Source organism: Achroia grisella, unplaced genomic scaffold, assembly GCF_030625045.1.
Source record: "Achroia grisella isolate CSIRO2021 unplaced genomic scaffold, CSIRO_AGI_Agris_v1 utg768, whole genome shotgun sequence".
In the NCBI taxonomy this organism is placed as follows: Eukaryota; Metazoa; Arthropoda; class Insecta; order Lepidoptera; family Pyralidae; genus Achroia; species Achroia grisella.
Window position 1 is genome coordinate 21,400 of NW_026713015.1, and position 19,693 is coordinate 41,092.

At 34.8% G+C, this 19,693-nt stretch overlaps 2 protein-coding genes across 2 annotated transcripts in view; one reads left to right on the plus strand and one right to left on the minus strand.

The window, feature by feature from the left end:
• Nucleotides 1-6,653: 6,653 nt before the first annotated feature.
• On the minus strand, nucleotides 6,654-13,590 carry LOC131850401 (DNA/RNA-binding protein KIN17). Its single transcript, XM_059200613.1, has 7 exons — nucleotides 13,089-13,590; nucleotides 12,006-12,198; nucleotides 11,582-11,720; nucleotides 10,524-10,683; nucleotides 8,465-8,624; nucleotides 7,180-7,302; nucleotides 6,654-6,911 (listed from the first exon to the last, which is right to left on the minus strand). The coding sequence occupies exons 1-7, from the start codon at nucleotides 13,394-13,396 to the stop codon at nucleotides 6,837-6,839; spliced, it is 1,158 nt and encodes a 385-aa protein (XP_059056596.1). The 5' UTR covers nucleotides 13,397-13,590; the 3' UTR covers nucleotides 6,654-6,836.
• Nucleotides 13,591-14,974: 1,384 nt separating this feature from the next.
• LOC131850411 (uncharacterized) overlaps nucleotides 14,975-19,693 on the plus strand; it is a 69,566-nt gene continuing 64,847 nt past the window's right edge. The window contains exons 1-5 of the mRNA XM_059200623.1: nucleotides 14,975-15,002; nucleotides 15,990-16,162; nucleotides 16,830-16,989; nucleotides 18,459-18,553; nucleotides 19,231-19,366. Of these exons, the coding sequence (XP_059056606.1) occupies nucleotides 14,975-15,002; nucleotides 15,990-16,162; nucleotides 16,830-16,989; nucleotides 18,459-18,553; nucleotides 19,231-19,366 (592 nt within the window). The remainder of the gene's footprint in view (nucleotides 15,003-15,989; nucleotides 16,163-16,829; nucleotides 16,990-18,458; nucleotides 18,554-19,230; nucleotides 19,367-19,693) is intronic.

Below are 19,693 nucleotides of genomic sequence, written 5' to 3' on the forward strand. Positions count from 1 at the left end.
ACACCCACTCCCCGTTTTGATATTTCGTGATTTTTGTCAACGTCCCCCCCCCCATCTCCCGCCCCCTTTCAAGCCTCACGTGATTAATGGATCCATCCCAAAGATTATCTTATATTATTTAACCTATTTTAAATAATAGATGTTGATGATACCACCTACAAAACACTTAAATCTATGTATATATATAAAAATGAATTGCTGTTCGTTAGTCACGCTAAAACTCGAAAACGGCTGAATCGATTTCGCTAATTATAGTCTTAAAATATTCGTGGAAGTCCAGGATAGGTTTAAACGGTGGTAAAATATGAAGAAATTGCATGTGAAATAGTAAAAAAAACGACAATTTTATTTTCCCATACAAACTGCTGATACCTGTCAAACAGGGTGCGATTAGAAATTTATTGCGGAACTAAACTTCAAAAAAACCTTTGACATATTTGATATTGTGACGGAACGAAGTTCGCGAGGTCAGCTAGTTATAAAAATATATTAACCATATTATTTACGTCAGTAAGTTCTATGTGACACAAATAGCAAGAGTCGTAAACACAACAACTGTAGGCAGAATGAGATGCAGTGTTGCCAACATTACAATATTTATCATTCGAAGAAATTGAAATATCTGATATAAACTCTTAGATTAATAATAATAATAATCACACTACACATAAGTGTGGTATACACCACAGAGAGTAAAAAACAGCAAAAGCTGAGAAAATGAGACAATTTTTTTATTTTTTTTATTGGGTTGTTTGGGCTATTGCCAGATGTTTGTAGCACCTGTAGCACTGCGACCTACATAGATCTATTGTGCTCGCCCTTTTCAAAGTTCGCTACCTAGACCCGTCAGGGACAAGAATTGAAGGAAAAGAGAAATGAGACAATAGTGAAAATAATTTTGATGAAAATAAAATTGATGATTCTGAAAACATACTCACAGTAATCTTATAAACCACAAACAAATTCATGCACCACCTACACACAGACACCTTACACTCGCCACCTCACACATTATTATATTAGTTTTGCTAGATAGTTTTAGATATTTTAACTTAGCAAATTGTTTGTACTTTTAGATTTAAAATTTTTACAAGATAATTCGTATTCTGGTTCCTACAGGACAGGCCCAGCCTAGTGTAGGAATCAATGCTATTGTGATTGTATTGAAACAATTTCGGTCAATAAATAAATAAATAATTATAATAATAATAGGTACTTTAGAGACTTTTTTTTTTTACTTTGTTTTTTTTTTATTTTGAGTCCATGTGGATCGCAACGCTTGAGTTTTTACATCTAAACATATGAAAAAATATGTCTTGACTTACGTTGTTTCAATTTAAGTCGCGTATGTCGCGATCCTAACATGCCGTAAGTTACAAAATTACAACATTATTATATTTGAATTAAAAAGAAATATATTTTTATTCATTTACATACGTATATAACTATAATATAATATATATATATATATATATATATATTTATTTCGATACTTTAACATCCCCTCCAGACGAACACATTAAGCAATTAAAACTTTGGCCGTATCAAATCGCGGCTGAAGGACTAGAGAATATATTTATAATAAAAAAAAAAGTAACAATAAAAACAGTAGAGAGACAAATAAAATTAATAAAAAAAACATTTCGTAAGTGTCGGTAAAGGGGATTGATAGTAACGTGGACTGATGATCTTATTGCTAGCAATGACCTCTACGCGGTTGCCCCTGGAAACCATCATGATAAATTCCTCGTGAATTTGTCACGATGGTCTAACTGACCTGACCTCATGCTCATCTTATCATCTTCCACTGGTGCCCCGCCAGCGTAAACCGTTAGCGCAGATGAGTGTAACATTCCATTATCATACATAAGAAATGTCGGTCAGTTCAGGAAGCACATCGTGACGTTTAAATTAAAATAAATAATATTTCTAAAATATAAGTTTGCTAAGGTACTTATAACATCTATCTGCGCGTGAAAGTCGCGTCAAAATTGGTCTAGCCGCCAGAAATTAGCGTGAATATGAACAAACAAATAGACAACAATACATACTTTCGTATGCATTTGATGAAAAGCTGTTAATTTGAAATTACAAAGACGCTTAAATTTTATATTTTTGTGTTTATAGTCATTTACAAATATTGTTATTAGAAAAATTTAATTAATTGGTTCTAGAAAGTAATTAAAAACAAGAATATTATTTTTGGCGCAATAGCCGAAACCAGTTTTTTTATGTTTGGTTTTTCCCGTCACAGGAAAAGGCAAAAGGACTCGGCTCATACAGCCATTGTTTCAGTAAGCTAAATCAGTATGAATGACGCACATTTCGGAACTACCCGCGTCGCGTAATCATTCGTGTATGACTCATTCAACTTTTAATATGTTGGTCTATAGGTATAATAAATCACGACGGTCCTCGATAATCTTATCTTTATAAGCACAACAAAGTATACATACCTAATTAAGGACTTGACAACATTCATATTAAACACATGATGTATTGCTTAATTTCATAAACATATTTTGGCTCTGGCGAATACATATAATTTAAAAACAATTCTAAATTTGAACAGCCCGCCATATTTTTAATCGCCGAAAATGAAATTCCGAATTCAAAATATTTGTTTATTTTCGTGTCATTAGTAAATGGGATCGCAAACAATTACATATACAGCTTTACTCTATTGTGGACATTCTAAAAATACAACGGTGTGTACACACTAAAGAGATTCCAATTGGAATTCGGACCCAAAACAAATTAATTGCACTCACCTATACTCATTCCGTTCGATGACGTCATTAGCGTCCAAAAATAAACTGTTCCCTTGATGTGTCCACCCATCATTGTTTTTAGTACAGAAGTACAACTTTCCAGACTTGGGCACTTGAATTTCCACGTAACTCAACAATGTTTCTATTAAAACAACATTTTCACAGAGTTCACCTCTATTAGCCGGCTTCGAGGTTAACGACCACTCTTTTACACCATCGCCGGTCACATTTATGTTAAAATTACACGTTTTATCTATACACGATACAGTGTTTACACGCACGGAGAATATCCATGGCGGTGACGCGGCACATGTGTTTAATAATAAAAATAACAATAAGAAAACACCACTAGTCCGTAATGAACACACTGGCGCCATGGCAGTCGGTGCGGGAGGAATGAGCTGAATTGAGTTGCGGGAATGATTCAGTCAAATGAGGACAGTCGGCCGGCCGGTGTCAGTCTAACACTATCATGGTGATGCACGATAAATGTATCGATATTTCATGACATATTTGATTTGTAATGTCGATAAATAGTATCGATATCATATTTGTAACATCAATACCGTATATTTATATTTGTTTATTTTATTAATAAGGCAAACGAGGAAACACCAATAAATACATATTTATTGAATATGAAAACAAAATATAAGAGAATAGCTATTACACGCTTTATTTCTTCTTTGTTTCGATTAAAAATTAGTCTTTATGAACTTAAAATATAATCATTATATGATCATTACATAGTATAACACAAAGTCACTGTCGCTGTCTGCCCGTCCCTATGTATGCTTAAATCTTTAAAACTACGCAAAGGATTTTGAAGCGGTCTTTTTAAATAGATACGAGTGAGTTTAAAAAAAATAAGAAATTTTGTAAATGAATGAAAATGTAAAATTTCTATATATGTGAAAATACTCTTTTTCTCTATTAAGCATTCTATCTGATTATTGAAGTATTACAAGATATCTACCAGGGGCGAACAGATTTTCATTAATAAGTAGGTACTTTCTCTATCTTATTATATATATATATATCTTAGTTTTAACAAACAATCCACCTCATTTCATAGAATGTATCGTAGATAATATTTCTGCGCTCTTTTTTTATGCGATACTAATGTACTCCTTTGTACCTACTGTTCTCCAAGAGTGGGGTATTATTCTTCTAAATTTAGTATTTACATTCCAAAGAAAAGATGACTAGGCGACTAGGTGTTGCACTGCTTCGAATGACTTTAGTTCACCTTTCTTATTGAAATAACCTATAAGATACATTCTAGAATCTAGAAATGATAATAGACAGAAATATTGACTTCACAACAAAGAATAAGCACTAAAATATTAATAAGAATTGTTCATATATTCAACTGATTGTAATACACTATTTACCCTGAGCATAAATTAAAATAAAATAAAATAAAATGTAGTTTTTTCAATCCCATTGAAATCATATGTATTTTTTTTTCGTGGATGATAATGGTACGGTGCTCCCGCCTACGCTAACGCGGTTTACGCTGGTGGAGCACCAGTGGAAGATGATAAAATAAGTATGAGGTCAGGTCAGTTAGCCCATCGTGACAAATTTGCTAGGAATTGAACATGATGGTTTCCAGGGGGAACCGCGGAGGTCAACCTGACAAGGTATATTAGCAATGGGGTTATCAATCCACATTAGTAACCACCCCCTTCCCCCCAAACATATGTATTCACTGCATCCTACTTGCGCACTCGTTATGTTATTATATATGTAGGCATTCAATGAATTTTAAGTACGAAAATTATTGGATTAGAATAATGAAAATAATTTATAAAAAAATTACTCATTAATTATTTATTTAAATAAATGTTCTTCGAGTTCGATTGTATTAACGATCTATCGATATTATTATTGATGGTGTGCACATCACTATCTCTAATTGTACAAAAACGCACACATTTATACGTTTTGACACATGGAGATAAGAATGTACAACCGTATGCTTTAGAGAGGGAAAAATAAAACGGTTTTCAGTATCACTGAGCGACTATATCTATATATATAAATAAAATTGGAGTGTCTGTTTGTAATATTGCAATAACAGTTTTTTATTTTTATATGAATATATATGGTACATATACCAAATAGATGGTACACCTGTCTGCGTTAACACTGGCGGGGCACCAGTGGAGGATGATAGGATGAGCATAAAGTCATGTTAGTTACTCCATCTTGGCGACTCATTAACGCATACAGTTTCAAGGTAGGTATGCGTGAAATAATTCCTCTTAGTTTTTTTTTATTTTCACGACTCTGGGTACTCCCTTCAATGAACAATCTGCACATCGTGACTAATTCTCCAGGAATTTATAAACCGATGAAGGTTTCTAGTCAGATTTGCGAGAAGTAATTTTTTATTTCCCCGGCTCTGGGTACTTGGTGACTCCCTTCATGAACAGTCTGCACATTGTGACTAATTCACCAGGTCATTCATTTGGTGGAGAAGTCATTTATAAATCCATTAAGGTTTCTAGGTAATCGGTAATTTAGCGGGTTTTATTAAAACGCACATATCGCTATCCGTCAAATTGACAACACTGCCAACCCACAGAAATAATTGAGGGGAATTCCGTAGGCATAACTTTCGAATTTCTCAACTGAGTTGCCATGATTAAAGTAGGGTTGCAACCTGTCATATTTATTTTGAAAATGGGAGAAATATTCAAAAGTTCAGTTCGATCGAGATTTTCTGGTAAGGGTTCGAGGGTCCCCTGAGCTTGAGAGGCCCGGGGTACTGCCCCACCTAGCCCCTAGGTAGCTACGCCACAGCATATATTGTTATACGAGGCAAGTAAGACTACTAGCTTTCAGAAATAGTTTAATACTTTGTACAACAAAGCTTAACTACCAGTATACAAATTTATTTCCTTCATGATTTTGAAAAGAATAATATTTATTCCAGGGATTATGAAAAAATGATTATGAGGATTCGGATAGGTTTCGGATAAAGGAATGATTATTATACTGGATACGGATGCGGATATGAAATTATTTCAGATTATCCGTTACTTTCGGATATTATTTTTTTAAGGAATTTCAAAAGTAAAATACAAATAGCTAATAAAATGGTTACATAACGTGACTCAATTAGGCTCCGCCCATATCCGATATTATCCGAAACCTTTATTTCGGAATCGGTTATGAATATTTTTTAATCGGATATCCGATGCTTTTGGTTACTGTTACGGTGATCCCTAACATCCTTGATACACATACAATAGGCCGTACAAATTAGAGACAGGTCCTTTAAAGTTTGTTATGCCTAGGTCGAGATTAGAACCTAGAACGAAGGCCAGGCTAAAGAAATATTAAAGAAATACCTTCAACCTCTACATAAGTTTGGAGTATTCTCTATACTAACCCCCTTCGATCGATCTCCAATTCAAATAGGGATCGAAATTAAGACGGCCTGAGCCGAGGTTCCAGCCCCGCGGTGGCCTCAGTCGTACCCATCAGGCGGGAGTTGGCCTTCAGCCGCTCCATAAGTCTTTCCTTTGGTTTGGAGTGCCATCTGCACTCGCCCCTATCGTCCGGTGAAGCTGTAAAGGCTAGCTGCGGCCAACACTAGCTTGATATGATGATGCACCCGCCTGCGCTAACTGTATACGCTGGTGGGGTACTAGTGGAGGATGATAGGATGAGCATAAGTCAGGTTAGTTAGTCCATCATATCAACTCATTTATTACTCATACAGTTTCTAGCTAGGAATGCGAAAAAGTAAGTCATATTTTTTTTTATTTTCACAACTCTGGGTACTTGTTTACTACCTTCAATGAACAATCTGCAATTACAACATGCATAACAATCTGAATTTGGTGGACAAGTCATTTCTAAACCGATGAAGGTTTCTAGGTTTGCGCGAAGTATTTTCTTTTTATTTTCACGGCTCTGGGTACTTGTTTACTCCCTTGAATTCTTTATTTACACGGCTCTGGGTACTTCTTGACTCCCTTCAATGAACAATCTATATCAACAGACAGTGTAAACTGTCTCTTGCTGAAATTACTGAAATTCAGAGCGGTGTCATAACGCCATCTTGCTTATGTCTTCATATTGAACACCTTTCACGATACGTCCTGTCAGCGGTCCTTCCGAAATCTGAAAAAAATAGGCAAATATAAAACGTATTTGTAAAGTTACGACTATTAAAAAGAGCAACACACAAGTTTCTTGCTCGTTCTTCTTGTGATGAGACAGCTTTCCGTATGAGCGGTAGATTAAAAGAATTGTAACAATGATTATATTCTTCTTATTTATCTGTCTGCGATCAGCCAATTAGCTCTCATCAGATTTTATAGCTTTCGGCTTTGAGTTACCACATCCAGTAACATAAAAATAATTAAAGAAAAAAACATTTATGACGTACCTCAACGTCACAGCAGTAATTGTCAGTGTCGATGTCCCTCAGAAGGCCTGCGTGTCCGCGGTACGCACCGTTAACAAACCGGACCGCTCGCCCTTGAGACGGTATTACAGTTTCCATGTGGTTCTGACGGCAAAATTAAAAAGAATCCTTACTTAATATTATACATGTGTCAGTAGGGGTGTTTGTTACGCTTTCACGCAATAACTACTAAACCGATCATCATGAAATTTTGTACACATGTTCTTGGAGGTGTTTTAATAAACATATGATACTTTTTATGAAAAAAAAGCAAATATTTTTTATAAAATTCACACAAATAAAATATCAACATTTTGCTACTTTTACGCCATATAGCAGCCAGTAATGAAGTTATTTAATGGATTCAATGCGAGCGAAGCCGCGAGTAAAAGTTAGTAGGCTATTTCACGTGGATGAAACCACGGGCACTGCTAGTTATATTTATTTATTTATTTATTTATTTATATGCTCTCGGTGAGTATTACAGTATAATACCAATGCACTCATCAAGGATTAAACTTACGCAATACATAGATTAATAGTAATAATTATTATAATAACAATAGCTAATATATATATATATATATAGAAAACAACAACTACAGAAATTACAATAACAATAATAATTTAGAAATAGAAATAGAAATAATCTTTATTCAAATAAACTCATTACAAGCACTTTTGAATAGTCATATTTTGATTCTACCACTCATTCGGAATGCAGATTCATCACAAGAAGAATGAGCAAGAAACTTGTGTGTTGCTCTTTTTAATAGATGTTTTTTTTATATATAAATAATTACAGTATAACAAGTAAGAGGCATGCGATAATCAACATAGAAGTCGCTACGCACTCTATATAGATCTACTATAGACAAGAATAATACCTATTCTAACATTGTGACTCTACAAAATTTGTTACCGCTCTGAAACTCTGGGGCAGTACAGTATACTAGCTGCGCTTGCGACTTTGTTAGCGTAATTATAAGAAACAGTTTACATATTTTTTCCGTAACTTTGTATATAACCGTTTACGCAACGGAAGCTGTTAAATATGAATAATTTTCCCCGTTTTTGCAATATTTTTCATTGATGCCTCGCTCCTATTGGTCGTAGCGTAATGTTATATAGCTTAAAGCCTTCCTCGACAAATGGACTATCCAACACAAATATAATTTTTCAATTGGAAGCAGTGGTTTCTGAGATTAGCGCTTCAAACAAACAAACTCTTCAGCTTTATAATATTAGCATAGATTCCACTGCGTACCTGATCCAACTTTAGTTTGACACCTTCGTCGATCAGCTTCACTTGTGCTGCGTACTTATCCACCACCCGTTCAACGACCGCCTTCCGTTTGTAGAACTTATCACCGAGTGATTTAGTCACAATTTTTATGATAATCCCTTCAGTTAGCCAATAGTCCTTTCTGTAACAAGAATGACAATAAATCTCATTAATAATAATAATCTCAGGACAATTCACACAGCGCCATCTAGACCTAAGTTAAGCTAGCTAAAGCTTGTGTTATGGGTATTAGACAACTGATACAAATATATAGATATTTTTTTTTGTAAATACATACATGTTATACATAGAAAACACCCACCGATACAAACAATCATACTCATGAATGTTAATGTTTGTGCCGTGCGAGGAATCGAACCCGCGACTATCGGACGTAAAGCGGAATGCCAGACCGCTAGACCACCGAGGTCGTCATTCATAAATCTCATTATAAAACAACTGAATTTAACAAATAAATTATTAGAATATTTTGTGACGCCTTGGAAGGCAATATAGAGCCTAGATAGACCTGACGTAATCGATCCCCCGTCCAATTCAATCGGGGATCGACGCCCTGAGCCAAGTTCGAGCTTTTTTTTTTTTATTTTTTTTTTCGTGGAGAAAAATATTCATACATTCCCCCGTCCGGGGGAACTGATGGGACATATGAGATTCGTAGCCAAGTCAGCATGCCATGGGAAGTACATTTATATTCTACCGCGACAGCTGTAGCGACGGCCAGTTCTGTTCTCCAAGTTCGAACCTAGCGTCAGAACCTCCACGCGGTGGAAACAATCGTGATACATTCCTGGTGAATTTGTCACGTTGGGCTAACTGATCTGACTTCATGTTCATCTTATCATCCTCCACTGGTGCCCCGCCAGCGTAACCCGTTAGCGCAGGTGGCTGCATCATTACATTATCATTTAAAAAAACCTAGCGTCAGACTAACGTATCCGTTAGATGGGACTTGGCCTTCAGCCGCTCCATAAGTCATTTGGTTTTGGAGTGCCATCTGCCCTCCTCTATCGTCCGGTGAAGCTGTAAAGGCCAGCTGAGGTCAATAGCATTAAAAAAAATATGACAATAATATAATTATTTACTTTAGTTACCAAAACGTCCTATATTACCCTTATTAATATTATAAATGTGAATGTTAGGATGTTTGTTACGCTCTCACGCAACTACTGAACCGATCATCATGAAATTTTGTACACATGTTCTTGGAGGTATTAGAATGAACATAGCATACTTGTAGCAGCACACATGATTAGTGGAATACAGTTACGCGCCAACTGCCGGCGTATTTTTTTTTTTTTTCGGACTACTCTAATGCTGTTGGCCGTAGCTGGCCTTTACAGCTTCACCGGACGTTATGGGGCGAGTGCAGATGGCACTCCAAACCAAAGGAAGGACTTATGGAGCGGCTGAAGGCCAACTCCTGCCCGACGGATACGACTTTAGTCTGAGGGCACCACTAGGGGTTCGAACCTCGGCTCAGGTCGTAATTTGTCGTTTGAATTTCGATCCCCGTTTGAATCCGGTGCGAGCAGGAGGGGATCATGAATGGAATCTGTTTGTATAGTATACTAATGACATGATTTTACGCACATAAGTTGTAAAGCATTCCAAATAAATCAATCCACGGATACTACTAAATTAGTGGTTTCTCTTCATCCCATACGAGCTACAACATACTTTTTAAAAAGTAACAATAAAAAAGAAATAAAATATCAATATTTTGCTACTCCATCGCCTTCTAGCAGTCAGTAATGAAGTTATACGAGCGAAGTCTCAAATAAAACCTTCAGCACTTAGAGGTATAAAAATAGATAACAATTTATTCTCAAACCTACCGGGTGTACATATAAAATTTCATCATAATCGTTCAAGCCTTCCAAGTATCGGAGAAGTATGGCAACTAACATTGCGACAGGAGAATTATATATATATACATATGTAGTTTAAGATATCCATGTAAAGTCTGCCACATTACATCAGCTCGTTTTATTTAAAAAAAATTAATTGTGTGGTATTCTACCTATTCGCTTTCTCTTTCGCACGCTCCTGCATCTGCATAATCTCATCCAGCGCCGACTGCTTACTTCTGTTCTCTTCTGCCTTCTGCCTTTTACTGGAGGATTCTTCTTTTACCTTCGACAGTTTCAGAGCTGATGATGAGAGTGACTCCGGTTTTTTGTCTGAAATCAAAACATTATATTTAATGTTAGTATTATAAAACACTATAGTATCAGTTTGGGTGTTTTTTATTCTTAAGTTTAGCTTAGCTTGGGACTAGATGGCACTGTGTGAATTGTCCAGGGATATTATTGCTATTAGTACTGTTGTATAACAATAATTGTGTCTTCTATTGTTACCCTCAATATAACTTTTTACTAAAAATGTCAAATATATAATATATATATCTCAGGACAATCCACACAGCGCCATCTAGTCCCAAGCTAAGCAGAGCTTGTGTTATGGGACTAGACAACTGATATAAATACATGGATACATTTTTTTTTCGTAAATACATACATATTATACATAGAAAACACCCAGACCGATACAAACAATCATACTTATGAATACAAATGTTTGTACCGTGCGAGGAATCGAACCCACAACCATCGGATAGTAAAGCGGTGTGCTAAACCACTAGACCACCGAGGCTGTGTAGGGTACTTAAATATAATTACAACACACAAGTTTCTTGCTTATTCTTCTTGTGATGAGACAGCTTTCCGAATAAGCGGTAGATTTAAAAAAAATGTTGACTATTCAAAAGTGCTTAAATTAAGTTGAATAAATGATTTTCTATTCTATTCTATTCTATAATCATTCTATGTAAGCCTCAATACAAACATTCATATTAAAAAACATGATTCTAAATCTAAACGTGTTTTAATCCATAATAAGTACTCTGTAATAGCGACCTCTACACTCTTTTAGCATATTGTTAAAAAATTGGGTTCTAAGTAAGCCGGGTATCAAATAAATAAATGGTCAATATGGTTGAGAGCAAGGATGGCAGGTTCGTCCGTCATACTTGTGAACGAGTGCATCTTGTAGGGATTTGTTCAATATTTTATCACCTACCATCAACTTTCCTCTTCAAGCTCAGCGTTATTCGTTCCTGACTGCTCTCTCGTTTGAACTCTGTGTATTCTGTTTCATTGCTGGAGGTACCCTTCTTTCCTCTTTCCACTTGCTTCTCTATAAACTCTAACATTCTTTCCTGAGGATAAATCACAAAAATATTTAAATGTTGTGCCCCTTTAAACAATTCACTCATTCAAAAGAATGACGAGTTGAGTTTCTTGTCAGTTCTCATCTCGAAAGCACTGTTCTGATGGTAAATTTGACATATATATAATAAGAGTGTGTAATAGACCTACATAAGTAAAGATATTTTGATTAATTGATTCATTTGATTTATCAACACCTGAGTGAAGCCAGGGCTGGCCACAAGTTAAATATAATACAAAAATTGTATGTAAAACAAAATAGGATCCTGTCAGACCTGATCATCTTTATCCATCTTCTCCTTCTTGGCCTTAGCCTCTTGAGCAGCAACAGCAGCCGGATCTCGGTCAATGTATGCCACGAACCAGCCCTTCTCCGTCTCGTCAACCACACATTTACCTTCTCGTCCGAGCCATTTAACAAATTCCGTGAGTGTTTCCCATTGAGTTGCATTCATGTGGAGGTGGTCTCTGGAAGTTTAGAGTTATATATATGTTAATATGTGAAGCAAGAGCTTTGTATCCCTTTTTATGAAATTTTGGAAATTTTACAGAGAAACATGAAATTTTAAATTTATACCGCAAATAACAATGTTTAATATTTAATAGTAATGTGTTCCAAATTCAATTACAGAGATGTTCATAACATTTTTTGAATGGTTGACAATGATGCACCAACTTACACTAACTTAAATACCAGTTGAGGATAATAGGATGAGCATAAAGTAATATTAGCTAGAAATAGAAATATTCTTTATTCAAATAAACTCACTACAAGCACTTTTGAATAGTCATATTTTTTATTCTACCACTCATTCGGAACGCAGACTCATCACAAGAAGTATGAGCAAACAATTTGTGTTGCTCTTTTGAATAAATGTTATTTTATTATTAAAATTATTAACGGATCTTAACAGGAATATTTTATGGCAAATAAAGGTATTTATAGATAAGATACCTCTCTTTATTTGCCATAAAATATTTGTGTTAAGACCCGGTTAATAATTTAAATAATGTATATTAAATACGAAAGTTTAAAATTAACTAGATGTTATTTTAAATAAATAATTACACAAAAACAAGTAAGAGGCATGCGATAATCAACATAGAAAGACATTCCTAGTGCAATCAAATAATGTTATCACCACAATTTTTTTCTACAAAAACATTATTATCATTTCAAACTTTTCAATTTTATAGTAAGCTCTTTTACAGAGAACATATTTTATCAGACATTTGAGTCTTTTTTCAGGCAGAATCAGCGCATTATGTAGACTTCACCAGAAATACGTCACATTCCTTTCCAAGGGCTGATGGTTGATGGCACAGAGGTTGATGTGATAACTCTATGCTACACTTACCTATTAGAAATATAATCCTGATACACTTTATTAGCATTCACTCTCTTTGTGCCAAACTGTCTCTTCAATAACTCCAAATAACCATCAGAGAACTCCTTTGAGAATTGGTCTATGTACTTAGAAGCATTATCGGCGAATAATAGCAGCTGTCTTTGATGTGATTCCGACATAGTATGGCATTTGAAGCCATTCTCATCTCGACACTGTTTCTGGCACATTTGACAATACCATCGTAGTTTTTGTAAGCCTTTTGCTTTTATTTTATTGGCTATGTATTTAGGCGTGCCTTTCTCAGCTTTGCCCCCCATTTTTAGTAATCAATGTGATTTTACACTTCGATTTTCGATTACCATTAATAAACATTAAACGAAAGACTTTTTTCATTTAAACTATTAGGCTAAGAGTATTTACTTCATAATAACAATGTAATTAATAAATCACACAAATAAATAAATAATTTCGAAATTATTGATAAATACAGAAAATGAAATTAGTTTTCACAACAATATTCCAAGCAAAGAATATAGAGATTACAAGTTAATCACAGAGCAGATATATTAAAGTAGTAATGCACAGATTAATCACAACACTGTATTTGTCAGTTTGGATGTTCATTTATCGATCGTGTCAGTCAAAGTTGGCTGTCAATCGAAAATTCAAAAATCTTATTCGAATTAAACTTCATTTTTATTCAAATTTTATTTTTATCAGTACTTCATTTCTCAAATGATAATTTTTAATTAAACTATTGATTGCTTTAAATGTAAATAACACTTCTAAAGAAACTTACGTTCCTTTTAGAAATTTTAACGGTTGTGCCGAAAATAAAACTGTAAGTATATTTTAAAAACTTACAAATAGTAAACAAATTTTTAGGTGACCCCATCTTCTGACGGTCCCGGGTTCTATTCTCATACAGTACAAAGATTTATTCGTGACTGTGACTGTATTAGTCTGTTGGTTTTTATATTATATACAGTCCCTTAGTGTCTTTAATATGTTTTTACTGCATTAAATGTAAATAAAAGTGAAAACTCCAGTTCGTAATCCTGAATTTATGCCAGAGGGCGATACTAAACAAGAAGTCTTGCGGTCAATGGACTGTAGACTCTCATTGCCACCTGCTAACCAATCTTTATAATCAATGTGATTTTACACTTCGATGTTCGAACATTAATAAAATAAAAAATCTAAATATGTTTTTCATGGATTAAACTATTGGGCTAAGAGTATTTATCTTCATAAAACAATGCAACTTAATAATATCACACAAATAAACTTTAAATAATATTTATTTTATAGTTTATTGCAAAAACATAAATAAATTGATGTTGCTGACATTAATGTGTGTCTTCCAATCAATGAGTGATCCAAATAGTTATATATTAATCAGAACAGTGTTTCTTGTCAGTTTGGATGTTCATTGTGATATGATTGGTGGTCAGTCTGATTGTCAATCGAAAATTCAAAAATCTTATTCGAATTAAACTTTCATTTTTATTTATTTATTTTTATCAGTACTTTATTGCACACAAAAAAAACCAATTAAAATAGAAAATATACATTGACTGATACAAAAGGCAGTCTTATCGCTAAGCAATATCTTCCAGACTACCTTTGGGTGGATAGAGAAATAATAGGGAAAGGCTAGGTGTCACACATAATGAACAAGAATAAATATATATGACTCAAACATACATAAATGTACATTTAAATATATATATGCAGAAGGAGGATTTATGAATTTTATTTTTATTTTAAAAAAAGAATTGAGTTGACTGAACGACATAAGACAATGTAAAGACGTAACGTAAATAAATAATTAAATATTATAAGACTTTTCTTAGTCTCTTTACATATATACATATATATACTGCATATACACAATGTGCACAAATGGAAAGAATGAAGGAAGTAGGGACCATCACTTAAAAGAATAATAAGAAATTAAAGGAAAAGAAAATGGGATAGGTATATACTATAACAAGGTTAATGGAGTTTTTTTTTATGGATGATAATGGAATGGTGCACCAACGGTTTACGCTTGCGGGCCACCAGTGGAGGATGATAAGATGAGCATGAGGTCAGATCAGTTAGCCCATCGTGACAAATTCATAAAATGTAAATATGGTTTACAGCTCACCATGGGTCAATCTGACATGGTACATTGCTAGTAATGGGGTCATGAGTCCACATTACTAATAATTCCCTTCTCCCCAGGTTAAAGAGTTTTTTTTTATGGATGATAATGGAATGGTGCACCAAAGCCTACGCACTGCTGAAAATATAATAAGATGAGATGAGGATTTTGAAATAGGTTTGTTACCAGGAATTTATTTATGGTTTGTTGCAAAACCGCGTGGAGGTATATAGACATGGTATATTGCTAGTAATGGGGTCATGAGTCCACATTACTAACAATCCCTCCACCCCAGGTTAAAGAGTTTGTTGTTATCCTTCATTGTTATCCCGTCATATTACATTTTTTTAACTCCCATCCGATACTACACACTGTAGTTGTGTGGACAAATCCTTCCTCTATCTTAATGATTCTCCATTCATAGTACTTTTTTTTTATTTAGCTGCTGGCTCATCCGTCATACTCGTGAACGGGTACTGCTTGTGGGGACTGGTCTGTTCAGGTTGCGAACACTGATTAGATTATTTGTTTTTTTTTTCAATAGCATATGCTGGTGGTCACTCTATGCTCCCAAATTTGAATTTAAATGAATCTGTATTAATGTGAATAGGTACATTAAAAAAAATACTAGCTGAGTTTCTTGTCAGGTCTTCTCATCCCGAAATCATTCTGAACTGACGGTAGATTTGACATATCATAAGAGTCTGTAATAGACCTACATGAATAAAGATATTTTTAATTTTGATTTTTTTTTAATTTAGAAAGGATCCTGGATACACTGCTCTACCAGCCAGTGTGTTTATTGGAAACCCTGATGGCTAACCATTCCGTTGTCTCCTGGTGCCATATCATCAGGGATACCTTCAAGTTGCTCACAGATGTGATCACAAAGCGCCCTGAAGCTATACAAAACTACTGTGAAGATATTGTGAAGGTTTCTTTTTACTTTATTGATGATAATGTAATGGTTTGCGCTAACGGTTTACGCTGGCGGGACATCAGTGGAGGATGAAACTATGAATGGATGAGGGTTGTCCACCCCTAACATTTATTTTTTGGACAATTTTTTTTTATACTTATTTATTATGATTTAGTATTAAAATATATATAAAGACATAAATTTTTACCACCAACCCCTATTTTTAATTTGAGCAGTACCCCACAGCAAAACTAATAAAAATCGGCCAGATATGTTAAATAAGATTACCATCAAGTATTACCACACTTTACCATTCTTATCTATACATATAAATAAAATTGGTGTCTGTTTGTAATATTGAAATAACCGTTTTTTACTACATGCATGTGAATATAAATACGGTACCGGAAACCAAAATATTTTTTTTTACAATTTTTGTCAGTCTGTTTGTTCTGGCTAATCTGAAATGCCTGGACCGATTTTGACGGAACTTTTTTTGGAAAAATAAAGTTAAATTCCACCCGGACGAAGTCGCGTGTACAGCTAGTCACTAATAAATTTCATTTCACCATTTAATTGAAATGGAATGAAATTTTCATTCTTCAATTCAGAAGCTTCATTTTAGTCCTGAGCTAAAGACCGCGTGTGCTATAAGTGCTTACTCCTTTTTTTTTAAACTCAGGTGTGCCTTCTCCCCTTCGACTCGGAAGGTCAGAAGAATGCCCTGAAGTGTTTGGAGAGAGTGGCGAGGGTGCATCCATACGACAGGCGGATGGCTGCCCGTCATGTCAGCCAGTTGGAGAACTCCGACGTGGTCAGAACTCAACTGGCTCTTATTGTTGGTAAGTCCAGGAAGGACTTGATCGTTTATTTGTATTCAATAAAGTCGGAAACTACTATATATATATATATACTTTACTAGACTTGGCCACGCATTGCTGTGGCTGAGGTTCTTGAATAAAATAATATTGCGACTATAAATTGAGATGTAAGCTATCCTATCTTTCAAGTTGGATCAAATTGCACACAATGTGCAATTGCTTCAGAAGTCCATCGCGGAGTAACATTAAATGAAAATCCCGTACATAAAAACTATTGCCATACACGCTCGTCATTCAAGTAATCGTTTAGTGAGTAATAGGCCTTGCTTAGTAAATATGATATAACAGATGTTTTGAATTTATTTAAGGGGTAATTCCAATATATCCTTTTTAAACCTGAATCATATTTTTTTTAAAAAGTCCAATAATTAAATAATTCTTGCCCCCTCCTACTAGACCGAGACGTCTTTGCCAAAACCACTCCATAATGTTAAAACTTCCACTTGGCAAGTCTCAATTCTTAGGAAATTCCTTTTCATTTCTGCGGTTATGGAATAAACTACCAGTACAGATACAGGAAAGTCCATCAATTGGTTGTTTAAGAAAAGTTTGAAATCACACTATTTATCGACCTTAGTATGATTAGTTTCATCTTGTATTTTATTATTTGTATTTTGTGTAATATATGTAGATATCTATAGTAATTGTATATATTTGTATATGTATGTATATATAACTTTTATTAATGTTTATTTTATTTATTATTGTATATCTTATTATAATTATAATATAATAATTGTGACTTTGCTCACTTTATATGGTCGTGTGGAATGAGTAGTCATGCTCACTAAAAAAAATATGGTCTATTTAAAGAGCGCAGTGATTTGAATTAGCTGGCTCATCCGACATTTATCATACTCGTGAAACGAGTGCTGCTTGTAGGGACTGGTCTGCTCTTATCACTACGACTAATTTAATCTTATTGCATATATTATATTTGACCCAAAAATTAGTGCTTGTTGGTAGTTTGTATTCACACGTTTCGACTTGTAAATGTAAACTTACAAGGATTATTTAAAAGAGCAACACACAAGTTCCTTGCTCGTTCTTCTTGTGATGAGACAGCTTTCCGAACGAGTGGTAGATAAAAAACAAATTGTTATGACTATTCAAAAGTGCTTAAATTAAATTAAGTTTATTTGAATAAATGATTTTCTATTCTATTCTATTAGAACTTTATTTAATTGGTTGAATTTTAAATGTTTTGTTTTTCTCAATTTGGACATTTCAACATATTAGTGTTAATTACACTCACTACTAGCTATGCCACATTGTTGGGTTGACTGGTAGAGATCTCTCTTAAAGATAAGTCCACCTTTGCTCACTTCGTATATGTTTAAATTTAGAACTGTATTTAAAAGTGCAATAAAGTGCAATAAAGAATATATATATATATAAAGCCTTTTTAATTAAAAGAAAATCATCCACAGGCACCATATGTGAGTTTCACCCTGAAACGGTGGAGGACGATGTGAACAGGATATGGCGTATCTATTTAAAGATGCTGGAGTCTAAGAAGAACTCGGTGAGATTTGAATTAGATTATTATTACATTTATATTATTTTGTTTTCTTTTGCTACAATTAGCATATCTGTTCGCGACATTTATAAACATATCAAGTAGTATAGTATTATTCCCTTTCCCGCGCACAGTATGTCAACTGAGATCGCCCGAAGACCTCGTCTACTAACGTGAATGGTGACATCTCGTCCCAACCGCTCCGCTTTTTATATAAATATAATATAATTCGTTTTTTTTTTCCTACTTACTTAACCTAACTTAAGAAACAGTGCTTATAAATACTAGGACATAAATTTTAATACCCAATAGATTTATATTATTTTGTTTAATTCCGCTACAGTTAGCATGTTTGAGACCACGAATATTCAGTATGGAAATTAACTACCGTTACGACCTTCTCTATTGGTGATCAAATTCCGACCGTTATTGAATCTCCGTCCATATTGCGACACGTGTTTCAACCTCGAATTCAACGGGGATCGAAATTACGATGGCCTGAGCCGAGGTTCGAACCCCTAGCGGTGCTCTCAGACTACAGTCCGGCAGGCGGGAGTTGACCCGCTTCATAAGTCCTTTCTTTGGTTTGGTGTGCCATCTGCACTCGTCAGGTAGTAGTCTCGTCTCTGAACGAGGCTTGTCCTGGGTTATTGTTATTTGTCTCATATTAAACGTAATTTCAGGATACACTAGTGTCGGTGATACTGCAAGGATTATCCGGCCTGTTTCACAGTTTTGGTACACAGCTGCCAACGTCAGAACTGAACATGTTCTACAGTACCCTCATAAAGTTTATCGACTCAAAGAAGTGTGATGAAGGTAGCTATCTTATATACAACTCCTTAATATAGTACAATGAATGGCTGGTGAATGACCAGGTTGACATGCGCTAACGCTACGCTGGCGGGGCACCAGTGGCGGATAATAAGATGAGCATGAGGTCAGGTCAGTTAGCATATAGTGACAAATTCACCAAGAACTTAATCACGATGGTTTCTTGGGCGAACCGCGTAGAGGTCACCTGACATAAGCTAGCAATAAGACCATCGGTGCTTCATTACTAACAATCCCTTTTCCCCTGGACCTCCCAGGCGAAAGGGGTTCGAACTTAATCACGATGGTTTCTTTGGCCCTCTGAGCGAGATC